Here is a 25,985-nt window from a genome sequence, read left to right as displayed (position 1 = left end):
TAAAATCAACTCTGCAATGTCTAGGGTTTTCCTAATTCCGTTTAATCGTTTCTTTGCTTGCCTGTTCTGAAGGGATTCCTTATTTCCTGTCCCGGCCCCTCCTTTACTTTGCTCTTTCTCTAACAGCGCTAGTGGGGACTTGACATTAGAGGACTTCACGGGGTTGGGGGCGGGGCGCGAAGAACCGTGGCGCTCCGCACTGAGTCATCCTTGTTTTCCAGTTCCCATATTCCCAGGAGGCGCCCCGCGTGCCTGCCGTGCAGGAACCCTGCCTGACTTCACCTGTGACTAATGGGGAAGCTCCGCGTTCAGGACTTTCGCAGGTTTTGTTGAATCTGCATCCATTTCCTGTTCCTGGAAGAAAGAGAAACTGCTGGCCTGAGTCCCGGTGTGCGAGCGTGGTTGTGGCAGCTGCCCCCTCACCTCCAGGCTTGTGTAACTGTTCTGTCCTCGACGTTTAACACTGCCCCCTCCAGTGTGGCCCACGTGGCTCCCCGTCCTTTCCTGCTTGTTGGCGAGGCATCCGCAGCTGAGCTGTGTGCTCCGTGAGGAGACCAGTGTTGACACTGACAATGGTCATCCATCACTGTGGCAATCACAGCCAACATTGACTGCATACCCGCTGCATGCTAGACACTCAGGTAGACCCCAGGTCCTCTCCCTTCAGGCTCAGAAACAATTCCACTGTTACCTTCATTTTAGAGGCGAGGAAACTGAGGCCCAGGGAAGTCCATTGACTTGCTGGAGGTCTCACAGCTGGGAGCCAAGTTAAATGAACACAGTGCGGCCCAAAGAAAGCTGGCTTCTGCTTCGGCCTCCTCTCCTTTCTAGGGCGCAGCTTTGGTTCAGAGCTTGAGCCCTGATTGCAACAGGCCTGGGTTCAACTGCTGGCTGTTCCCCGGATGAGCGACCTTGGCTTCAGTACTTAGTTCTTTGATGTCTCGCATTTTTAAAATGGGTTTAGTAATAGCACCTATGTCAGAGTTGTGGCGATTTTAAAAAAGAATGCCAGTGAAAATGCCAGGCACAGAAATAAGCACTCAGTGCAGGTTCGCTGCTATTAGCAGTTGGTGGTACAGTAGTTAGCTGAACTTCCCAGAACCCTTTGGGGGCCAGGGCCGGAAGGCCTTGCCCAGCTCTAGCTGGCTCAGTAACGCCCCATCTTTGTCCCATGGGGTTGATTTGTGTTGTCTTCTACCCTGTGGAAATGACTTGGCTGGACTCCAACTCTGGCGGGGGTGGGTTGTACCCAGAAACTAGGGACCTAGCTCCCTGAGGTCGGGTCCTCTGCGTCAGCTCTCTCTCTCTGTGACGCTCCAGGCAGTCACTGGTTTCTAAGGGAACCCTGCCACGCCAGCACCCAGTCTTGCGGTTTCTGCCTGAAACAGGCCACCTGGGCCCGGCCCCTTTCCCATTTGGTGGTTTTATTCTGGCACCTGCCGTTTAGCTTCCTCCCATAGTTTAAATAATTTCTAACCTACTCCCTCCTTGACCTCTTCTTGCAAGGAATGTGCACAAACAGATGTTAGGAGTCAACCCCATGGAAAGAGGGCAGTGCTTTCGGTGAGGCTAGGCCAGCTTTGCTCCTTTAGGACTTGGCAGTCTGGAGTGTGTTGGCGTCCCGTGCAGATCCAGTGGAGGGCCGTCCCCAAAGCCGGCTTCAGGCATGTGCTGATGTGTGTGGTCCTCGCACGCACCTTCGCTAACTGACATCTGCTGTCGATCTCGATGAGCACAGGGGCTTGTTGGTACACTTACATTGTTTGGACAGGGCTTCCCTAACAAGTGTGTAAGAGCTGTGGGGTACATCAGCTTTGGAAAAAAATTTAAAGTGCTTTTAAAAACTGTTGGCATTTGGCATATGGGCATGTAAGTACACTGGACATTCTGTGCTACCAAACAGTATCTTGAAACTGTTTATCAAGTCACAGCAAGAGTGGACACCTGATCAATAAAACTGGGGTCCTTCTGGAAGGTTGGAATCTGCTTTCACGGGGTCAAAATAGCAAACACCTAAGGTGCCCCCACTGTGTTCCGGGAACTGTGACAGGGATTAGAGGCACAAACACAGGACATCCTCCCCTCCGCTTGGGGAAACGGGCAGGTTGGCATAAGCAGGGACTTTCCTGTGAGTTCCAGGTTGCGTTTGGTTGCCCACAGAATGCGCGATTGACGTGTGTTGTGGAGACGTGGGTGGGGAAGAGGTCAGCGGCTCTGAGTTTTGGTTCTTCTGCCCGGCCACTGATTTATTTGCCAAAGTGAGACCTCATCCACCCTCTTGGCTACTTCCTGGGGATTAAGAGGTTTCAGACAAAATAATGAATGTGAAAGTATCAGATGGCATTTAGGTGGGAACTTTTGTCTCTTGCATGGTGTCTCCAGATAATGTGTGTGATTGAGGATTTTCGTCATCTTTTTCCTCCCTTTCCTTGTCTTTCCTTCCTGCTGAGCGATTTTCAGATATCATATAATTAACATGATGAGAACAAATTATGTTTGTGGCTACGACTCAAGTACCGCATTTTGGGAGTAATCACGTGAGAACATATTTGTGGATGAGATGCTTTGTCCATAGATAGAAAAATGTCTTCCTTTTATCTTTATAATAATTTTGGAGGGGTTAAATAAAGTTATACTTTCGAGTGAGCTTTTGCTTTATGCAGTTAAATTAATAATGGGAAAGCTTATCCTGCTGAGGATTTTTATTTTTAAAAATGAAGTGAATACAAAGTTCATCTTGCTCTACCTGACTTGAATCATTTTTTGTGATGATTTTTACACTTAAAATGTTTATCATACATACTAGGGTCATAGGAAGAGAGGCAGCTTTTTAGGGTTTAAAGGCACGAGAGTGGGTAGATATAGACCCGGGCTCCAGCCCAGCCCTGTGGCCAGTGGGTGATGGTTTGACCCACCTGTTTACTGTGAGGCATGCGTCACTCGCTAGATTGAATTGAGGGCTACCTCTGCTCTTACATTCACTGCTTAGATACCGTGGCTAAGAGGGCGAGGCTTGGGGTTACTTTGCCTGGCTTAGATCCTGCCCCGCCTCACACATAGGGCTTGTCACTGAACCCCGGGTCCTTCATTGTCCCTTACAATTATTTTAATGTAGCAACTCATTCTGCACAATGCACCACCTTTTGAAAAGAATCTAAAGTGAATATTAGATTACTGAAGTTCTGTTGCTTTAAGGTCATTTCAAACAAATGACTTTTTAAAAGTCACATTTCTTTCTTGAATAGCCATAACTTTCCATTTGCGAGGTACAGAAAGGTCCACAGTCCAAGTCTCACTCCACTTCTGTTCTCCAGCTACCCAGCCCCTCCCCTAGAGACTTAGCGTGGTCAGTAAGTGAAGATTTAAAAAAAAAATTCCTCAAATGGACCACACTGAAAATAACAAGAGAATTGGGGTGGGCAGAAGAAGGGGAAGGAGAATGGGAAAAGGGAAAGGGGGAGATTCAGGTGGGTTCTGAGCTCTCCTGGTCCCTGCAGCCCCTGGCAGACACCCCTCTCTGAGGACCCCACGATGTGTCTTCCTGCGTGGAGTCTACTGGGGGGGGGCTTCTCAGCCTTTTTTGCCGTACAGGCGCGGTTGGTGGCTTCCTGGCTGTGTCCCAGTGCAGATACTGGTGAGCTGACCTTTCTCTGGTTGGGGTGAGGCCGGTCAGATGAACCTTCTGTTTTCTTCTGAAAGGAAACCATTGTTTGAGGTCCTCTGGAAGGTTCAGGATGGGTCCAGAAGTTGAGATCCTTGGCTTCTCAGAACACAGGGATCCGAAAGTTAATCGGCCCCCTCCCAAGGAGCAGCTGTGAGGCCGCAGCTGCGGTCTGTGTGCAGTCCTTCGGTGCCCTGCGGGACGGTGTTCGGTCAGGGAGCTGTGGCTGTACGTAAGACATCACTTCAAGTGGCGGGTCGGAGACAGTGGTGGAGAATGCCGGGAACTTCCCCTGACTCCGCAAAGTTGGTTCGACCCACCTATGATGGTAAATCTTGAAAGTTTCCATCATTATTTTTAAGTATCTTCGACATCACCCTAATTTCAGTCCTTTGTTCTGGTAGTTATCAGGAGCCGTTCCCGTTGTTCCCCAGTTTCCTGTCTCTCAAGAATGTTCGTTCTCTTAAGAACAACGACAACAACAAAAATATTTCGACTTTTCTTTTGAGACCTAATGTGAAGTGCCCTTTTTTCCCCCAGATCACATTAGCTACTTCCCTTCCCAACTCCAAAGGAACACAGAGAAGCCACAGCCTAAGTATGGGTTGTGCTTCAGACATTCCTTACTGAGTAATTGCTTTGGAAATTAAAATGCGCTTTCCCATTAAAAATGATGATTAGGCTCCCACAAAGGGTATTTAAAAAGAATGATAAGGTAAGACTTCGTGAACTTCTAATACAGAAAAGTTGGAAGAATAGTAAAACGGACACCTGTATGTTAACCGCTTAGAGTGCAGCATTTTGCCGTATTCGCTTTCTCACCCCACCTGTTTGCCTGTCCACCTACTTTCTTTGCTGGACTAGCTGAAATCAAGTTGCAGGCATTTCGCCCGTAAGTATGTCTACTGTGCATCTCGTGGGGTTGACTTCCGCTACATAACCACAATGCCGTTATTACACCTGAGAAAATAAACAAGTCTTTGATTCTGTCTAACCCAGTTTCCTCAATTGTCCTCAATATCCTTTGTAGCTGCTTAAAATTTTTGTTATTGTTTAAAATTTTGAGTCAGACTCCGATCGAGGTTTACTTACTGCATTTGGTTATATTAGTTCTAACAACAGCTGGCCGAATGCACGTTGAGCTAGGTATGGGGGAAGGGAAGGAACTATCCTGGGTACACGCAGTATTTTGATCTCTTTAGCTACTTGCTACCTCCCAGTTTTCCTGTCTGACTCTTAAGGCCTGTCTTCAGGTCTAGGGGGTGCTCCTTGTGTGCCGAGCTCCCCATTTTGGCACCACTCAAGGTTCAGTGGAACTTGTCCAGGTATTAGCAGAAACCTCAGACAGCTGCATTTTCACAGGGCCTCCTAGCCAGACGCATCTGTCAGTCAGGGGTTCAGGGCCAGGCTTGGCTGATTTATGCATGTTTTGCTGGGACAGCTGTTTAGGCCTCCATCTCTTCCCAAAGTGATCTCTGCTGCCCAGAATCAGAGTTCTGTGCTCCTGGATCGTGGTCACATTTCAAGGACTGTGACAGCATAAAGGTAAATGGCCATATGCATTGGGAGGGCTTTTGTGTCAGGGGTGGGTAGACGCTGAGCGGACAGGTCCCGCGCGGGTGCCGCCTCCCTGCCCCGTCACAGTGGTGGAGTGGGGGAGGGTGGGGCTGCAGCAGCTGTTTATCTCAGAGGGGTTTGGAAGTTGGCAGCTGCCTGAAGCTTCACTACAAAATTTAGTACTTACTCATATACTGACTTTCATTATTTTCCAATTTTTGTGTAAGTTCATTTGTTCTCTTCATATATTTTAAGCTTTTAAAATTTCTCTGGGCAAATGCTGTGTCTCAGTAACGGGCACTGTGGGGGATGATCTTAAAAGCTCCATGGCTTTGGTAATCTGTATGGTGAAAAATAGGAATAATTTGGGTAAAATTTTTTTTTTGTAGAATTTGCTTTGGTTTCTCTTCTTTTGTTAGTGTAGGTAATCGATCTAAATGCTAACTTACTAAAGGAGGTCATTCTGCAGGAGCTGGTGCGGCTGGTTGTGGGTACTGTCCTGAAACAAGGTCTGCCTGAGTTTCATCCTGGCCCTTACAGCTTTTAACTGTGTGACCCTGAGCAAGTGGACATCTTCATGGACTTCCGTTTCCTGTTATTTAAACTGATAGTAGCCGGCTCATAGTTGTGACCATCTGAAACCCTTGTGGTCTTGGCTTAAACTCTGAGGGAGTCTAGGCAAATATATTAAATGTTTATGCAGCAAACTCAGTGGAATAGAGGTTGTAAACAGTCTCACATTAGATCAGGACAGGCCCTGCTGCCCATGAGTCTGTCAGATTTGATTTTGTTACCAGTCCAAAGGCCGTGTGCCCGACGCTTCAAAAATGCCAAAACTGGAAACGTCAGAGTCTGGAGGAAGGAAAGGTTTATTCATAGGTGTATGCCTTAGAGCTTCCTCAAATCCACCTTAAGAAAGCACAGAGTTCAGGCTTCTTTTATGCCGAGGGAAGGGAAAATGGGAGGGGCTGTTTATGTAAAAACTCCAGCCCCAAGCAGAATTCCTCTAGAGATTTGCATGTTTAAAGCTGGAGCTATTAGCCTGAGGGCCATGGGAACAATGCAGTGCTGGACAGGATGGGGTCAGAAAGACTGAGCATTTCACTTTGTTACAGTTTTGCTATGAAAATGAGTTTGTTTTTAGATAGATTTGGATCTTGCCTTGGGGACACAGAAGGGTGGGCTTCAGTTTTTGTCTCCAGTTGCATCAGCCCAGAGTGAATTGTAGATGGAGCTATAGACTGTTGGGAAAGTTGTGGCATTTTGAGAACCACAAAAGACATTGGTACTAGCTCATAATTTTTAGCTGAGCAAATTGTAGCCTAGAGAGGTAAAGTGACTTGTTCAATATTGTGGAGGTAGCAGGTGGCAAAGCTGGAGAAAGAAAAAAACTTTTAGAGAATGCACGTTGAGTGATCTGAGTAATCTAGACCAAAAATAGACTGCCCTTGGGTACTGTGATTTGAATGTTTAAAAATTCAAAAAAAAAGGGTGTGTGTGTATGTTTGTGTTTAAAAGTTTTTTTCCAGCCAAACTTGATGTGTGTTATCAACTTACTAAGCAAGCTCCTTTCCCATCATAGAGTTGTTGGGTCGCTCTGCTGGGAAACCCTAGCTTCTGAGAATGCAAACCCTTTCCAGATAAAAAGGGAAGAAAAGCTATCAGAATCATCAAAGTGCCCTTGGCCTTGGTTGGAACAGAGCTGCTTGGGAGAAGTCACAAGGTCTCCTTATCTGGAGTCTCTGGTTATTGCCATCGTTTTCCCCATTATTTTAACAACCCTCCAGCGATGCACACAGGGTTTGAGGAATGCCATTTCTGCAGCATTTCATCTCAGCTCCTCTTGTGACCAGTCCAAAGCCCATGTGCCCAGTGCTTCAAAAGGCCAATATTCAAAATGTCTGAGTCTGGAGTATGGAAAGGTTTATTGATTGAGAAGATACCCAGTTGAGAAGATGGGGGCCTTAGAGGTTCCTCAGTTCCATCTTCAGAGAGTACAGAATTCAGGTTCTTTTCTGTCAAGGGCAAGGAGAGTGGGAGGGGCAAGAGGTGATAGACGAACTCAGTCATCCATCCGGGTGTCAGCAGGATCCAAGGAAGAGTGAGCAATCTTTACATCTCCTTGTTCGTGGTCCATTGACCCCTGCTGATGTGAGTCTGGTCTTGGGGTTCCTGAAAATTTTTGATAAACAATCGTTATTTTGTACCTGTAACCCCGCCTCTTTTGGAGAACCACCTTCTGTCTGGCAAGGGGCTGGCTTGAGTTTTTTCCAAAAATTCAAGGGTCTAGCAGAATTCCTCCAATAATTAACATATCTATAGCAGGAACTATTTGCCTGAAGGTCGTGGGAAAAATGCAGGCTTGAACAGGATGGAGGCAGGGACACTGAACATTTCACTCTGCTACACTCACACCATTGGAGTCAGTTGGAAATATAAGTAATAGTTACAAGCTAGAAAATGGCTTTTGACTTTTAGCCATTCCTTATACTTCTTCCTCAGCTCTTTGCTGTCTTCAGTCTTTTTAATCTCATGTCTCCTTTTGTGACCATCTCAATGGCACCTTGGCAAAACTCACATATATAGTGAGTCCTCAAAATACAGTGAATTAATCAACTAAACCTGGTGCAGGTAATTAAATAAAGAAACCTGTTTGGGGCAAAGAAAAACCCAGTGGATTTTGATAAACACAGGCTCTTGTTGGACACTTTTTTCCCTAATAAAGTTGTGGAAGGGAATCCTCATCAGTGAGAGCTGAGAACTCCTGTTTCCAAGGCTCTTGCTGCAGGCACAAGGTACCGGAGATACAGTGATGGCTTGTGTTAGAAGAGGCCGAGGTGACCCAGGCTGCAGTCTGCATAGGTGAGCTGTGGTTTGGGAGTTGGGAGGGAGGTCAAAGATGGTAGACAAATGGTAGAGTTTTTTAGTTCATCCCGTATGCTGCTTTGGATTCTGGTATTGGGCATTTTTCAAAACGTACTTTACTTCTTACTCTTCTAATTGGAACCCATTGTTTTGAAATTTGAGATCATTTAAGCTGTGAAATATGAGGGCACATGAGCATTACATTTTAATAAAAAAGTAGCTAAATGTTGACATAATTGTTGGAAAAAATAATTGAAATATACCTTAAACAGGCATCTGTAGTTGGGTAGTGTTCTGTTACAAGCCCTGTTTTACATATCGTAGAACCAAAACCTTCATAGCTGAAAGGTTTTCTGAAAGAAGGGGTTTATTGAGACAGAAATGGGACCAGGTCCTGGGGCATGCAGTCTAAACGCTCAGCAGCAGGGCTCAGTGGAGAAGACAAATGTGCCCAGCGTTCTGAGGTTGACGCATTTATCGATGAGCTTGGGGAAGAAAGATGTAGGTTGTTTTGAAAGAATTTCCATTGGCTATAGATTGAGGAGAGGGTAGGTGGGAGAAGGCGAAGCAGAGAAAGTTCTGGGACAGATGAATAGTCCATAAGGACCTGGTAGAGGAACGCAAGAGTTAAAGATTTTAGCTTCAGTTACAGTTGATAGGTTTAAGTGAGTAATGCAAGTGGAAAGCTGTTATTCCAGGAACAGGAATGCTTGACCACAAGACTCCAGGAGGTCAATAAGCAATTCAGCTTTGTGCCCCAGGGGGACCTGCAAGGGATGGAGATGGTATCTGAGCCACTGTGTTCTAGGGAGGGAACCTCCTGCAACAGAGAAAGAATTGTTGAGCAACAGATAAAGAAGCACTAGGGAAATTGCAGCTGGACTGCAATTCTTACTCAATTAACTCCCCCCCCCCCACCCAAACCTCTTATTTACCATATCTTATCCTTAAAAAAAAATGTCGGCTTGAGATGAGGTGTTGAGATGGTTTTTGAGGGTGTATAACACACCATTTTCTCAGATTGTTGGCATCTGGATAAAGCTCCCATAAAGATTCAATCCCTGTCTCTGGTAGTGACAGGAAGCATGAATGCTGACCTTTCTGGTTTCAAAAGAAGTGTTTAATGCTTATGGATTTGTTGTTGGCAACAGCCTGGAAAGTTCATGCCTAAGGAAGATGCGGTGGCATCTGGTGGCAACCGTTCATTTCAGATAAGAGCTGAGATAGTTGCCTGGAAGTTGAGTCAAAGGTTCAACATACATTCAGAAATGTGACCAGCTTTTTGTTGGCTCTATTAATTCATTTGCCTGAACTCTTCCTCCGACCCTCCTGCTGTAATTTAATTGAGGACATTGCAGAATTTTTCTTGTCAATATGCAGACACCTAGGCTTTGAGAAGGTGAGAGGAAATGGTGTACGAGCAGGCAGAACCCAGACTGCCTGGTATGACTCCAAGCATGGCTACCTTGGGAAGCTTGCTTCACCTTTCTGTGTCTCCAGTTCCCTGTCTGTGAGGTGGGAATGATACCGCCCTGTCATAGGTTTATTGTGAAGACTCAGTGCTTCGTGTAGTGCTGGCTCGTGGATGCTCCATCAACTCCATAAGAGTAACGAACTCTCACCTCATATTTCACTCACTTCTGGAACCATCTCACCCCGAACTGTTCCCTTTCTTACCACTGGCTTGGCCTGCTTTCACCTGACCCTTATACTTGGTCCCTTATTGTCCTGGGCTTTCCAGCTCCCATGGCCCTCTCTGCATGCGTTAGCTCACCTGGAGATTTGGGGTGCACAGCTCACCTGTGCCCCGGTGCCTTTGCACAGTCCTTCCACTGGCCTCTCCCATGCCGTCAGTCTCTGTGGAGCCGCACTGGGTCCGTAAGCCTCTTCTGCCCTGGCTGCCTCGCTCTCAACAGAGGCCATCTCTTGTAAGTTAAGAGAAAATAGGGGATATGGGCCCCTGTTCCCCCACTTTCCTTCTGGCTACTGCCCAGGACTCTAACGGGTCACCCCTGCTTTAGGAACAAGTGTCTTTTTTCTTTTTTTTAATTAAGTGTTTCATCCATGATCATCTCCTCTGGCTTTCTCAGGGTTATTGTCACTCCCTGTTCCCTCTCGGACACTCCCCTTTGCTCTTTCTGCATATGAATCCTTTGGTTTCAGTCACTTCCACAACAACAGCAGAGCTCCAAACCAAACTCTTTCCCCCAATCTGAGGGCGAACCCCTCTACCCTCTTTGCTCATCCTTGACTTCCAGAAAAGAGCGGACTGAGCCCCATCTCTGTTCCCGAACCCAGGGACGCCAGTCTCACCTTCCCTTGTATCGAAAAACTGCTCCCTCCGAGGCCACAAGGATTCCTGTGAATTGTTTTCCCTTCCTATTTTATTTAAAAAATTTGTTTATTCATTTTACATATGTATGTATGTAGGTATGTATGTGTTTTAGGATTTGAAGTTTACTTCAGGAAACGACAGAGAAACAGAGAGGGAGTAAAACGCAAGGGGAGAGTTAAAAAACTCACAAGCTGCCTCCTGGATTGGAAACCACAGGTTTCTCACGTGTTCTCAGAATCATCTCGGTGGCCTCATTTGTCTGAGCTCTCCGTTCGTTTTCTGTAAAGGTACTTCTTAGGTTCTTTCTTTTTCCTTTTCATCCTGGTAAGAACACTTGATGTGGGATTTACCCTCTTCACAAGTTTTGCAGTGCAAAGCACGGTACCGTTAGCTGTGGACCGTGTGGTCCAGTGGGTCCCTAGAAACTCCTCGTCTTGCACAGCAGGAACCCTGTGCCCAGAGGAACGGCAACTTCCTGTTTCCTTCCCCCCTGCACCTGGCAGCCAGTAGGATATCCTCTGCTTCTAAAAGCCTGCCCGTTTTCCTTCCTCACGTGAGTGGAGTCAGGCGGGGCATGTCCTCCTGTGACTGGGGTGTTTCACTCAGCACAGTGTCCTCCAGGTCCATCCTGCTGTCCCCTGTGACAGTATTCCTTTCTTTTTTCAGGCACAGTAGGATTTGATTGTAAGCATACAGCACATTTTTAAAATCCATTTATTCACGGATGAGCATTTAGGTTCTTTCTGTAACTTGACTATCTTGAAGAATGCTGCACGGAACTTGGGATTGCGGCTGTCTTTGAAGGTGTCCTGATTTCAGTTCCTTTGGATAACTACCCAGACATGAGACTGTTAGATCATATGGTCATTCTTTTTTTAATTTTTGAGGAACCTTTATGCTCTTTTTTCCATCGTGGCTGCACCATTTTACATTTCCTTCCTATTTTAGTTGCACTCTCTTGCAGCATTTGACCTAGCCGACTGCTCATTCCTTCTGGAAAGTCCTTCCTTTGTGCCCTAGGGAGGCGCCCTGGCTTCTCTTCTGCTTCCGTATGCAGTAGATCCAGTTGCTCAACAGATATTTCCATCTGAATGTCCCCTGTTTACCCCTATCTCCACATGCCCAAAACCGAACTCGTGATGCCGTCTTCTCCATGCCAAGCATATTAGTTTGCTAGAGCTGCTGTAACGAAGTACTAGAGAGTGGGTGGCTTAAAATAGAGAAATGTATTGTCTCAGTTCTGGAGGCTAGAAATCCAAGATCAGGGCTGGCAGAGTTGTTTCCTTGTGAGGGCTGTGAGCAGGGATCTCTTTCATGCCTCTCTCCTAGCCTTTCATGGTCTGCGGGCAATCTTTGGCATTTTTTGGCTTGTAGAAGCATCACCCTGATTTCTGCCTTTTATGTTCATGTGGAGTTTTTCCCTGTGTGGACGTCTGTCTCAAATCTCTCCTTTTTATAATGACACCAATCATATGGGATTAGGGTCCACTGTAGTGACCTCATCTTAACTTGATTACCGTGGTAAAGATCCTATCTCCTAATGAGGTCACATTCCGAGATGCTTGGGATTAGGACTTCAACATACGAATTGGGAGGGAGGCACAATTCAGCCTAGGACACCAAGCAAACTTTTTTCCAGATGTTGCTCATCTCAGTGAATGGAACCAATGTCCACTGTGCTCAGGCAGAAGTGTGGGCATTGTCTTTATCGTCGTGCCCTTACATTAACTGGGGGTCAGAGCTCACAAAAATTGGAAGCAAAATTTTGGAATAGGGACCATAGCCTCCAATATGTTTACAAAAAGGTAGAGACATTTACTCCCAAAGGTCTGACAACTTCATCTCTATATCTTCTTTTTTTAAGTGTCAACCACCTTGGTACAAAAATAACACATTTGTACAAATTATAGAAAACTACAGAAAAGTATACAATTAAAATGTAAAATTATCCTATTATTCGAATACCCAGAATCACTTAATATTTTGGTTATTTTTTGTATATTTAATACCTTTAAGCGTATTTTTTTTACTAGTTAGGTCATACTGTATGTGAGATTTTGAGTCTAACTTACAGAATTCAACATTTGATCTCACATGTTTCCCCATATCTTCCCACCACCTTCACAAGTAGGTTTAAATGGTGCATTTTTGCACCATTTTAATGGTAGACTATGATTGACTTGGATAGTCTTGTAATTCCATTGTCAAACATGAAGGTACTGCCATTTTTGACTTTTATAAATAATGCTGCAACAATCTTTGCTATTAATTTGTACTCAAATAATGAATTTGTTCATAATTCAGGTATGATTCAGTTGGGGGTGAAGGAGAATGGTAGACACAGTGTCTTTAGGCAAATCATGAGTGTGAACTGAAGGAAAGCTAAACTTCCCTAAGTTAACGAATGACTTAGGCGTTACCTGTGGCTAGTTATAGCGTTTTGCCATGTATAATGTGCGCCCACGTTTTCGGACCATTTACAATACCTATCATATATCATAATTACCCATGTATAATGCACACCCTTATTTTTCCCTCAAAAATTTGGGCAAAAAAGTGTATGTTATACATGGCAAAATACAGATACTTTGTGATTTAAAATTTATTCTTCATTGAATTGCTGAGGTAGATCACAGTAGTTCTCTAGTCAACATTTGCTTTTTAGTGATTCTTTATATATCATCTGTAATGGGCTGTCTAATAGAACTTTTGGGTGGATGGAAATACTCTTCATCTGATCTGTCGCCTATGGTAGCCAATTAGCCACATATGACTATCAAATGCTTGAAATGTGGTTAGTGTAACCAAGGAACTGAATTTTTAATTATATCTGATTTTAGTTAAGTTTAAATAACTATTTGTGGCTGGTGGTTACCATATTGGATAGTTCCATTCTATCAAGACGATGACTAAACACTTTCATAGTGCTTTGTCTTTTCCTACACATTACTCTAAGTGCTTACCTTATTAATATATTTAATCCTCACAATGACTCCATGGGGTAGTCTTCCAGTTACTAGTGCTTTAGAACAAATTACCCTTAAGCTTAGTGGCTTAAAACAATGGCAGTCACTTATTTTGCTTAGGAGTCTATCATTTGGGCTGGTTTCATCAGAAACAGCTTATCTTTGTTCCATGGAGCATCAGCTGGGGCTATAAGATCTCCTTCTAAGATGGTTCAAGTACCTGACTGGCAAATTGATGACTGAAACTGACAAAGGGTGGCTTCCAACATACTCTGTTGGTCAGGCAACACACAGTATATATTCAAGAGGAGGAGATACAGACCCTACACCTCCATGGGAGCTGTAGCTAACAATGGAGCCATGTTTTAAAATCATCGTAGAAAGGCCCTGGCTGGTGTGGCTCGGTGGATTGAGCATGGGTCTGTGAACCAAAAGGGCGCTGGTTCAATTCCCGGTCAGGGCACATGCCCAGGTTGCAGGCCAGGTCCCCAGTTGGGGGCATGTAAAAGGCAACTGACCTATGCTTCTCTCGCACATCAATGTTTTTCTCACTCTTTCTTCCTTCCTTCCCTCTCTCTAAAAAATGAATAAAATCTTTAAAAAATAAATACAATCATCATAGAAAGGTACAATCATTTTGACTCCATTTTACATATAAGGAAATAGAACACAGAGCATTTAAATAACTTGTCCGAGGTGACAAGCCCAGTGAGTGGCCAAGCTGTTATTTATGCCAAGCAGTCTTGACCTTGTAACCTCAGTGCCTCTATTGCATCTCTCTGTAATTCATGTTTCACTCATTTAGGTTTATGTCTTCTCCAGTTTTTTCATGGTAGAATAATTTTGATATTATGGCTGACACACGTTCATCACAAGCACTGTAAACATGTAGCATCTGCAAGGGTTTGCTGGATGACAAATTAGCGATGAAGACCCACTCTCAACCAGCTGATTCAGGAGGAGCTGTTTGGCTCCACTCCTCAGCACCTCTGCTTTCCTCCCTGCTTCCTCCTGTTCCCCAGGCGTTTGTCCTCACTTCCGGACTGAAACAGAGTGTGACCCTGAGTAAGATCCTCCCAGTGTTAGCAAGCTGCCTGCTTCACCTATGCCTAGTGTGTGGAATGAGTGTCAATGAAAAGGAATCAATATATAAAACTTATTTAGAATTATAATTCTTTTGATTCTCAGAAGAGAAATCAGGAAAAAATATAGGTTGAAAATACAGGTTAAAAATATATTGGTTATCTGAAATTCTAGAGGTTGCCTGATAATGAATGCGGCTATATACAAACCTAGGAAACCAGCAATTTCCTTTCATGTTCAAGTTCAAAGATAATGGATAGTTCTATGTGAGAGAGATAGCCCTTTGTTCTATGCTCCCTGGTTTGCAAATCAGGCTGCTGTGTGATACTGTTTGCCACAGTGATAAAATGTGGTCATTCCACACCGGATTCTGTCCTCCATGTAATCCTTACAGTACAGATTCTTTTTCACCAAAATACTCTCGAGAGGGCTTGGAATTAAATGTCTCTAGCTTTCTAATGTCTGGGTTTCTTAAGCAAGATGTATGAATCTTTTTGATGTAGAAAACCTCATTGTTTTCATTTCATCCTCTCAGTATTACAGATAATGAGACCTCATTTCAATCAAAGCCCATATTTTTCTTTAGTTCTCATCCTACCTGATGCCCTCTGCATTTGGTATCTGTGAACTGGTACTTTGCTGATTTTCTACATAGTCAGTTCTTTCTCTGTTGTGTTATGTTTTTTAAGGATTTATTTATTTATTTTTAGAGGGGAAGAGAAGGAGAAAGAGAGGGAGAGAAACATCAATGTGTGTTTGCCTTTCACGCAACCCTTACTGGGGGCCTGGCCTACAACCCAGGCATGTGCCCTGATTGGGAATCAAACCAGCCACCCTTTGGTTCGCAGGCCAGCACTCAATCCACTGAGCCACAGCAGCCGGGGCTCTTCTCTGTTATCTTAATTGGCTATATCTTACCTAGGTTACTTAGTTTCTTAGGTAGGAGCCTAACTTGCATCCCATTGGCCTGCCCAGATATCCGACTGCCTCTGGTGTATGTCCATGAGATGCTTTGTTATGTCTAAAAGCAAATTTATTCTTTTCTCCAAAAGATGCCCCCTTCTCAGCTGCCCTTTTCTGAAGTCATAATACAGGTCCCCACTGTCATTCTTCCTCCTGGTGCCCCATGTGTATCTTCCACAGCATTTCTCCCACTCTCATGATCTGCCCATGTGTGGACTTGTTTAGTGACTGTTTTTGCCGCTACCCGACAAGTCCCGAGATGGTGCTGCCCAAGTTATGTTATTTATTTATCACTCTCTCTCTCCAGCTCCCAGCATGGAGCTTTTCAAATAAAGGGCATGCCATAATGTCCATTTGGATCACTGAATGAATAAACAAGTGCATGTGCTTTCATTGTTATGCCTTTGTACCCCTGGGTCAAAATCTTAACGCCATCCTGGGCTTTCCCGTTTTTCTTCCTCTCCATCTGCCAGTTGACTAAATCCTCCTAGGAAGCTCCCTGACACAAGGTTCTTTGTTCTTCTTGCCCAGTGACATATCACAAGTGGGCCCAATGGCATTTACTTTGTTACAGAAATGGTTCTAAATGTTTCACGTGTATTAATTTATTTCCTGTTCATGACAACCCTGGGAGGGCGGGTAGGTGCTGTTAGGATGCCTATTTCACACTGAAAGCGAGGCATCGTTTTTGTCATCGTTCAGTGTCACACAACTGCTAAGAGGTGGGATCAGAACTTGAATCCACGTCTTCTGAGTCTGTGCTACTGATGCTACTCAGTGATTGTGTGTTTACTCTGTGCTGGGCGCTTTACTACTTCTATTCCGTGCTGAAGGAGCAGAGGATGGCTTTGGAGAGGTTTTAGAAAAATTATCCAGGTTGGGACGCATTTAATGAGTAGCGGGGACAGGATGGCACTGTTAGCCCAAACAAACCTGGGCCTTCCCTCTGTGGGCCTGAACTTCCAGACCCACCAGCGTCTGCACGGCCCGTGGGTTGGGGAGCAGACTGGGATTTGACGCGAACATTTCCCCGGGCTGTTGGGTTTTCCCTGCTTCCTGCAGACATCTAAGGCCGCCATGCGTGTTTCTTCCACAGACCATGGTGGCAGCCGCACACTGCACTCCAGAGCAGAGACGACAGCGTCGCCCACGGACAACACTAAGAGCGGACACCCCGAGTATATTGCGTATGCGCTTGTCCCTGTGTTCTTCATCATGGGTCTCTTTGGTGTCCTCATCTGCCACCTGCTTAAGAAGAAAGGCTATCGTTGTACGACAGAAGCCGAGCAAGATGTGGAAGAGGAAAAAGTTGAGAAGATAGGTGAGTAATCGAGATTCCTTCTCTTTTAAAGGGTCTTGTGTCCACTTTTTTATTATTAAGATTTTATTTATTTATTTTTAGAGAGAGGGGAAAGGAGGAAGAAAGAGGTGGGCGACATGATGTGTGAGAGAAACAGCGATTGGTTGCCTCTCTCATGCCCCCAAATGGGGACCTGCCCTGCAACCCAGGCATGTGCCCTGACTGGGAATCGAACCATCAACCTTTTGGTTCACAGGCTGGTACTCAGTCCACTGAGCTACACCAGCCAGGGCTGGATTCTTTTTATGAGAGTGTGAGTGGGGATGATTTTTAAACAGGAAACCAGTTTTATATATATATATATATATTTTTTTTTTCCATCTCTGTGAAGCAGAATAATCCATGTTAACAGCAGGTGGTGTGGTAGAGGGTCAGTATGGATTGCACGGTAACCACACCCAGTGTCTGAAACCTGGCTTTCACTTATTAAATACCTACCAGGTAGTTACTCTTACTTGCCTGGGGACCCTGGGCAAGTTACATGTACTTTGAATCTCTGCTATGTATAATTTAACTGAAATTTAATTTTAATTAACTTAATGCTGATTTAATTAAATTTTTATTTCATTTATATGAGTATAGTAATCTCTACCTCATCAGATTACTATGAAATTTGGAGAGAAGATACATGTAATGTTTGGCATAGATGGTCACTCAGTAAATATCAATTTTTACTACTATTATTGAATTATATTCTAATTAAAATGATGGGAAAAGTCAACAGATCTCACCATTATGAGGCTATTACTTTTGCTAAGGGAGTTCTCCTTACATCTGTGAGATTGGAGCTGATGTTTTTTAAATTAATGATTTGTGAACAGTGCAGTCTAAGAATGGCAAAAAAACTGCCTTAGTAATAACTTTAGGATGACTCACTTTTTACTCTGAACATGAGGTTGCTGGATAGTGTTTCGAAAAACCTAAGAGATGACATTCTGTTTTCTTCATGCATGTTCTTTGTAACCGTCCTGACTTGGGTCTTGGGGAGTTGTAGATACCTCTCCATATCCCTTTCAGCTTCTCAAAGGGCAGTTTTTGCAGAAGGTGACATTTGGCATAAAGTAGGTCACCCTTCAAGCCAACTCCAAGAGTGGAGTGGAGGGAGCTTCCTCATTTCTTGCCAGCTTGCTGGCTTGTTGGCTTTTCCCACCCCCACTGACCTTTGAGGCAGAGAGAGAACACGGTTGCAGGATGAGTCATGTGCAGCTTATGAGCAAACCAAAGCTAAGTGTTTGTCAACAGAAAGTGGAGCCTCCCCCTCTCCTTTCTAGACTCTGTAGGTTGGCTTAGCAGTCAGCATTTGCACTGTCCGAGCAAACACGCATGTTCATGGAGGAGGAAACATCTATGATGGAGAAGACACTTTTCCAGATACACAGGTAGAACGTCACACACCTTGATTCCTTCTCTGTGAACTAGAATGGAGTGTTTCAACCCTCCCTCTTTCTTTTTTTTTTTAATTTATCTACTTATTTATTTAAGAGAGAGGGGAGGAAGGAAGAAAGAGAGGAAGAAAAACATCGATGTTTAGAGAAGCATTGATTGGCTGTGTCTTGCACACCCCTAGCCAAGGACCTGGCCCACAACCCAGGCATGTGCCCTGACCGGGAGTTGAACCGGTGACCTTTTGGGCTGCAAGATGACGCCCAACCCACTGAGCCACACCATTCAGGGCCCTTCTTGTTTGACTGAAACAAATTATACAGACAGGTTTCAGAGTACAGGTATAATTATTTTTTTTCAAAGACTACCACGTATACAGAGTCTCCCAAAGTAAACGGACTCTGTGAGCAAATAACCATGGCCAAAATTTAGATCCTATGGGGAGACATTTAAAAGAGAGCCTTTTAAACATGGATGAGTATTATGTTACCCAATTTAAACAAGAAATTAATGCCCTATGTTTATATAATTCGTCTGCAATTAAAATAGTTACAGAAGAATTTTTTTTCTTTCAAGTAGCTTTCTCCCATTACCCCCAAAGGTCTAATGAAGTGCTGAGAGAGATATTAGGGCTATGGACTGAGTCTTGGAGAGTGAGCGCTGTTGGGACTTGAGAAGAGACGGACGGACAGCTCTGACACTTTCTGTGACTGTTGGGGCAAGGAAGTCTCACGGGCTGGGCTGTGCACCAGGCAGTTTGGGGCTGAAGGCTGAAGGAAGGAAGCTGGGTTTCTTAGCATGAGGGGCGATTGGCTGAGCCTTCTGGAGACTGTTCAGTGAGGTCTCGGGCTCTGAAACTAATGTCTCATTGACTTGATGCAGGTGCCCACATGTAACCCCTCCGGCCCTCCCCTTTCTCTTTCAGAGTTGAATGACAGCATAAATGAAAACAGCGACACCGTTGGGCAAATTGTCCACTACATCATGAAAAATGAAGGTATGGCTGTTTTAGTGTTCCAGAATAATTCACTCTTCATAGGTCTTATTAGCAACCTGCTTGGGAGAGTCAGGATTCGTATGGACTCTCCTGTCGATTTTCTGAAGTGGTTGGTAGCACCTGTTACCTAGCTCCGCTTGCAGCCTTGTCCCACCACGGGCGTTTCAAACCAGTGAGTTTTCTAAGGGTCTGTCGGTCTGAGGGGTGCGGAGTCAGCCCTGGAGGTGACGGCTTGCCTTCGAATCCTGGCCTCGCCTCAGTTGGGGGAAAGTTGCATTACTTCAGCTCCTGGTCTGTGAAATGAAGTGATGATAGTATCATCTACCCCATCACACTGTTGTGACGTACTGAACACAGGTCCTTAGTAGGATGGCTCTCAGATAGCATCTGTTCCTTTGTTGCGCTTTAAAAAAGTGATGGTAAAATACACACAATGTGGAATTTACTCTTCTATCCACTGTAACGTGCATGACTTATTGGCCGTAAGGACGTTCACAGTTTTGTACCATGGTCCCACTCACTGGCTCTAGAATGTTGTCGGCATCCCCAGCTGGAACTCTGGGCCCTTTAGGCAGTCACTGCCTGATCTCCGTCCCCTTCCCCAACCGTCCGCTGGCTGCCGCCACTCTGCTTTCTGTCTCCATGGAGTTGTGTGTCCCATGATCCATGCTTACATGTAGAAACTTTTCAAAAGTTTAACCTTTATCGATTTAAGCATTTCCCCCTCTGAAATCTATTCTAAACTCCCCATCTTCTTAACAGAGGATTCATTTAATCTGGATTAGAAGCATTACGGTCATCGTTCTGAACACTGGTTATTGTCACCATAGGGTGATTTCGGGCCTGCAGTGACTTTTGAGGTTTGTGTGGCCCCTGGTCCACGTACTGGATTGCTGCAGATACTTCGAATTCTCATGAGAATTGAAAAGAAAATGTTTTCCTTGGGCGCTGTCTTTGCTTGTCAGTGCTTACTCACGTGGTGTGAGGTGGCGGAGCCGTTTGTCCAGAAGCTGAAATACCTCGGTATTGCTCAGTACATGCCTGCTCTTCTGCCCCGGCCCTTCCCTGGGGGTCGCCACCCCCTAATCCTCACTATCAACAAGAGCATCCGCCTGGCCCAGGCTGTTGGTCCACTTTTTTGACTTGGAGAAACAGCCATTTCATAGGGTTCAGCATAATTTTTATTGTTCTTTCCACAGTGTACTTTATGTATCTGTCATAGATCTAGGTGCTTCATGTACATAATTTCATTGAATCCTCAAAATATCTCTAAACTTAGTGTTATCTCCATCTCCGAGAGGAAGAAACAAAGGCTCCAGGTGTTGAGTTCACGTGGTTGGTGAGCAGCCGCGGTCTCTCTGGGCTGCTCTCAAATGAACCACGTTGCCTCTGCTTTCTTCTCACTTGTAACTTTCAGTTTCTACAGGATATAAAACCAGATAACTGAATTTAATAGAGCGGTTTTTAAACTAAGAACAAAAACCCCAGAACACTTGGATTTTGATCTGTCTTCCAGAAATCTTCCTTTGGGGAGCAATATTTGACGATGCTCTTTTTGAGCTTGTTTCTTTCACGGAGAAAAGTGGTTTTTAACTTGCACAAGCAATGCACAAATACGCGCTTGGCGGAGGAGCTCCAGCCTTGACAGAGTGCACAGAGTAAGGTGGGGACGGTCCTTTGTCACTCCCGTGCCTGCACTTCCCAGCTGCCTCCCGTGGCTCTGGGGAGCTTGGTGGCCTTTGGGACCTGGGCTTCTGAGAGCCGAGCAGCTCCTAAGTTAGAGAGAGCTGGATGAGGGGCTGAATCGAGCAAAGGAGGTCACCTGTGGAGGCTTTGCCAGGGGCTGAAAGCTTAGGTATGAGTTCACGGTGCGCCCTGAGTGTTTGCTAGGTGTTGGGATGTTCTGAGGGCTTTGCAGGGATTCACATCCCTATGATTCAGATACATCCTTCCCATTTTAAGGTTGAGAGACTGAGGCCCACGCTGCTTAACTAACTTGCTGATAAGAGGGGAGCTGAGAAAGGGGCTCTAGCACCTGACTCCTGAGCTCACATTTCACCACTTGAAGTTACCGCCTCTTTTGTGGAGCGGGAGAGAGGGATGGTAAACTTCCTCCTTCCAGGGGTTAAAGTATACAGCTGGGGTAGTTTATAAAACTCTAGAAACATTAACACATTAAATTTCTCAGAACGGCCTTATGAAGCAGGCCCTGTTACCACCTCATTTTGCAGATGGGGCAGCCGAGTCAGAAACTTGCCCAAGGTCTCACAGCCAGTGGGTGGCAGGATGGTGCCAGCACAGCCAGGGAGCACTTGGGTCCCTGAAGCAAGCATCCTATATAATTTCCACACCTCCCACACTCACGGGCAAATGGGCCTGTTCTTTTCTTTTTTAATCACGTCCTTTCCCTGTAGAAGAGCAGCCTTTGTGTTTCAGCTGCACTGATTCCCAGTAGGCCTGTTAGAGCGATACCCAAGGTGCTGTGTCCACTCTTTCTCCTCTGCTCCGTTCTGTCTGATTCTTTACCCTCTTCTCCTGTCCGTGCCTCCATCTGTCTGCCTGGGATTTGGCCGGGGACTTGTGAGCAAGGGTGGGGATTCTGATCCTCTGTGTAGCCCTTGGTCCTCCTTGGCCACCAGGAGACATCTGGTCCCCGCACAGCCCTTTTCCAGCTGTGGCCCACTCTAGCTTCCAGCCTGCGCCCAAACCACAGCTGGGTAGATTGGTTACATACCCTGGTGTCTTACCACTTATAACCTAGCTTTTTCAGTTTGCCTTTGAGATGTAAATATTCTATAGAACAAATCTAATAACTTTTCCTTTATCTCTGTCCTTAAGAGACGTTGAACTTACTATCAGTTTAGGCCTCCCTGTTGGTGTTAATTTAATGTTATAATTCTTTTTAAATTATAAGCACACCATAGTATAACCTTTTAAAATGGAAAAAAAAGGAATAAAATTAAGGACAACTCATACATTACCATTTTCCCATGTTTTTTAGGTTTCTTTGTCTATATTTACATATTTTAAAACATTTGCAATTGTGATGTATGACTAGTTTGCTGCTTTGCATTTTTAATTTGGCTCACAGGGTCATATTTCACCTGTACTCATGGCAACAGTCTGATGTTTATGGTTTAAACATAACATGTCTTGAGTGTTGCAAATCAGGTTAGTTTAGATAAGTATCTCTGGAAGGATGAATTTATTAGCTGACCTGAGCACTGATTATTTGCCTCTTAATCTCAGGTCTTGCACTAACTACAGTGCCACCTTTAACTTTTCTTTCTAAGTGAAGCTGAATTGATGAGTGTGTGCAAGTGCATTGTTTTTGTTTGTTTGTTTGCTGTTTTTTTTTTTACATTGTATGGAGTTTGGAAAATACCTGCAACTCCATAGCTTCCCTTCCCTTCCAGGCCCTTCCACCGTCTGCTGTAGTACTAAGAGCATCGCAGTTGTTCTTCAGGTGCCCCTGGTTATTCACACCAGGCGGAGGGACCTCCGTAAGAAGTTCTTACTGCAATGTGTATTATGGCAAAAGGGATTCCTTTATAAACTCTCGTAGGCCTCTGGAACTTGCTGTAACGATTCTGTAAACACCCTGTCCACTACTGAACTATTCCTCATTGGGGTGGAGACCTGGAGGAGTAGGAAGAACATCAGGGTGAAATAGAGTCAGAGACCAGGGTTGTGTCCACGTCTGTCACTCACTACCTATGTGACTCTGGCCAGCCAGTGATAGCCTTCAGGCTTCAGGCTCGGTATTTATAAAATGGGGGTCACAATTCTACCTGCTGCTGGCGTTGTTGGGAGGTCCCATGTGGTGAGGCCTGGAAAGCTTCCGGCCAGTGCTGGGCACATCCAGGCGCTCTGACTTTGCTGATGGCCACAGTAGTTCTTGTTCAGGAAATCTGCCTTGATTGTAAGGAAACACTTTGTAGAGAATAGTGGTGGGAGAGAAAACAGGGCTTTTTTTTCTTGCCTGATTTTGATTGCTTTATGCATATTATCAGGCAGAAAGTCAGGAAAGAAGAGAGGGAGGTTTTCCTGGAAATTACTGTCCGTGAGAAAATTTCCCCGTGTTCTCGACTGGCCTTCTCTTCCCGGTAACGCACTCCCCCTGCTGTCTGGAGGCCCACGAAGGGGGGCTGGGGTGACGGACAGAATGTCGGCAAGTCTAGGAGAAGCCATCCTTTGTGGCTCGTCGGGGTTGTGAGTACTGTTCAAGGAGGAGAGGTATATTCAACAGGATTTAATTAGATTATTGCTCTTTCATAGTAATTTTACAACCAAACTAAATCATGTGTGCAAGTCCTAGTGGTGGCATTAGAGAGTTTCCTCATCACAGGAAACCAAAAATGTTTCTAAGGCACAGATTGCTGAAGTTTACTGCCTGGTGTAGACTAGAAGTTAGACTAGAGACAGGAGAGAGAGAGCGTGTGTGCGTGTGTGTGTGTGTGTGTGTGTGTGTGTGTTCATCCCACACACCAGACCTCCTCACACAGGCTGGGCGTGGATGATTTTGCACAGAAGCTTGTGTCTACTCTGAAAGATTTCACTCATGGTGAACAGAGAGGCTGTTTCTTAATTATTTCTAGGAGTTACGGGTGAGGTACTGGAGTACATGAGTACATGTCCTCCACAACACAAATCTATAAAAAGTAATTTCGTGTTTTTAAAGAAGGTTATCATTATACAGGTGATTCATTTTCTCAGGAGACTATTTAAACTTTTGTTTTGAAAACCTCACTCTTGTAAGTGAGTGCTATTAGTGCTGCTTTTGTCTTCATGCCTTTTTTGTGGTGGTTTTTCCTCTTTTCTGTTTATAGTTTAAGTTTGGTGAATTATGCCAGAGGAGAAGTGTCAACTGGCAAATTATAGTGTATTCACTACACTCTTTATTGGAAAGAAAATTGATTTTCTGAATCTTTAATATTAGTCAGAGGGTAAAATGAGTGACATCACTAAAATATACTTAAATTTGTCTCTCAGAGGGTAACGTGCCATCTTTGTCGTGTGGGAGAAGATACCGATGATATAGTTTAGGACTTTTTTGTCAGGACAGGAGACTTATTTAGAGCAAAATTGTGTTTGGAATGCACTAGGACACCCTTACAGATAGTCATGAAGGGCAAAAAAAAATGTTTCTTGTAGAAAAGAATGGTATGTTGTGTTAATACATACATATTTTTTAAAAACCCATGCATTCGCAAGGGTTCTGATGGGGTGAAAATTAGATTGTAGGGGCAAAAAGCTTAACATTTGTATATAAAACACAGATATACATATAGTACATTAAAAGCGATATCTGTAGTGCTGTAATTTCATGGGAAGGTGACTAGGGAAAAAATGTCAAAAAAGATTCTCAGGTGAGGCAACAGTGGAAAAAAAAAGGTTGAGAAACACCGTCTAAACCCTTCGCTGTTAATGTGTAAAAGCAGTTGGAACCAGAGTAAATTTTCCCCAGTAGCGGGGGTCATTCGAGGTGTTAACCATTAAGTGTTGGTATTGTTAGCTCACATGGTGAATGGTGACTTTTTATTCTTTTACCCCTAGAGCATTTGTTGTGGCTCATCATGAGAACAGTGCTTTAAAATCACTGGAAAGGTTAGGACTCAGTCATAATGCGTGGCCTTGCCAGTTAAGTATCCAAGAGAAACTTGAACATCCCTTTCAGTCTTTTATCCTTGGGAGGTTGGCCACTTGCTCTGGAAGAGGCGAGAGAACAGTATCCTGGGAGTGTGGCTGAGGTGGGGACCTCAGAAGCTTAGATTCAGTTTGCTTTTGTTGACAGCCATATACAAAATAGATTAAAAAAAAACATTAGGAGTATAATTTAACTTGGTCCGTATTAGGTAACTTGTATGTGTGACCAACACTTGGAATCTTAAATCATCTGGCCTGAGTTAAAGTTTTGTGTGGCCAGGAAGCACAGGGAAGCCAAATAGCCCACATGGAATATTACATGTGGGAGGCACTTGATACCACATGGGTATCCAGAGTGTGGAGGTTATTACTTGGGCACACAGAAATCATTGGCATCCAAGTCTCTTAAGACATAGCTTTTATTACATACTTAGTCAAGTGAGCTGAATGCCTTGAAGCATTTGAGAGGAGGAAGAAGTGTCTCCAATGTCACAGTGGAATGATGTGCAGGAAGCAGAGCTCCGTGTCGGACCTGCTTTCCTCTGTGCGGATTCTCTGCCACTCAGTACTGAACTCCTGCCTGGCGCAAGTTATTGGCAGCTGGCGCCATACTGTGAGGCTGCCTTGGGAAAGACCCTCCTTTCCCCAGGACCCCAGGGCCTCCTCTATGAACTGAAGGAATGCAATCAGGTGTTTTCTCCAACAGCTTCTCTGATGTGATGATTCTGTGATTACTCGTCTTTCTCATGCTATTTTAATTCTTTATGTTTTTTCCCCTTAGCAAACGCCGATGTTTTAAAGGCAATGGTAGCAGATAACACCGTGTCTGACCCTGAAAGGTGAGTGTTCTTCCCCTCATTTAATGGGACTTTTTTTTTTCATGGTCTGCTAGAGCAGGTTTCTCAGCTTTGACACTGTTGACATTTGGGCCAGATAATGATTTGCTGTGGGGACCTGTCCCATGCAAATCATTCCTGGGCCAGAACTGCTGTGTTAGGGAACGGTGATGGGAGAAAGCAACAGCCTTGCTTACAGGGACCTGGGCTGAGTCTTAGCTCCAACACTTACTGAGCGTCTCTTCTTGGGGAAGTTAACTGACCACTCTGAGCTCCAGTTCCATCTCCTACAAGAAGGAGATAATCAGCCCTGGCTGGCACAGCTCAGTGGAT

At 44.7% G+C, this 25,985-nt stretch overlaps 1 protein-coding gene across 1 annotated transcript in view; it reads left to right on the top strand.

Moving 5' to 3' along the window:
- Window positions 1-25,985, top strand: part of RELL1 (RELT like 1) — a 60,721-nt gene that overhangs the window by 14,697 nt on the left and 20,039 nt on the right. The window contains exons 2-4 of the mRNA XM_028508149.1: window positions 16,527-16,751; window positions 19,099-19,170; window positions 25,598-25,655. Of these exons, the coding sequence (XP_028363950.1) occupies window positions 16,527-16,751; window positions 19,099-19,170; window positions 25,598-25,655 (355 nt within the window). The remainder of the gene's footprint in view (window positions 1-16,526; window positions 16,752-19,098; window positions 19,171-25,597; window positions 25,656-25,985) is intronic.

The sequence above is a fragment of the Phyllostomus discolor genome, chromosome 1, assembly GCF_004126475.2.
Source record: "Phyllostomus discolor isolate MPI-MPIP mPhyDis1 chromosome 1, mPhyDis1.pri.v3, whole genome shotgun sequence".
Taxonomy (NCBI): domain Eukaryota; kingdom Metazoa; phylum Chordata; class Mammalia; order Chiroptera; family Phyllostomidae; genus Phyllostomus; species Phyllostomus discolor.
Note: the sequence above shows the minus strand (reverse complement) of the source record. Positions and strands in the feature narration are given on the sequence as shown.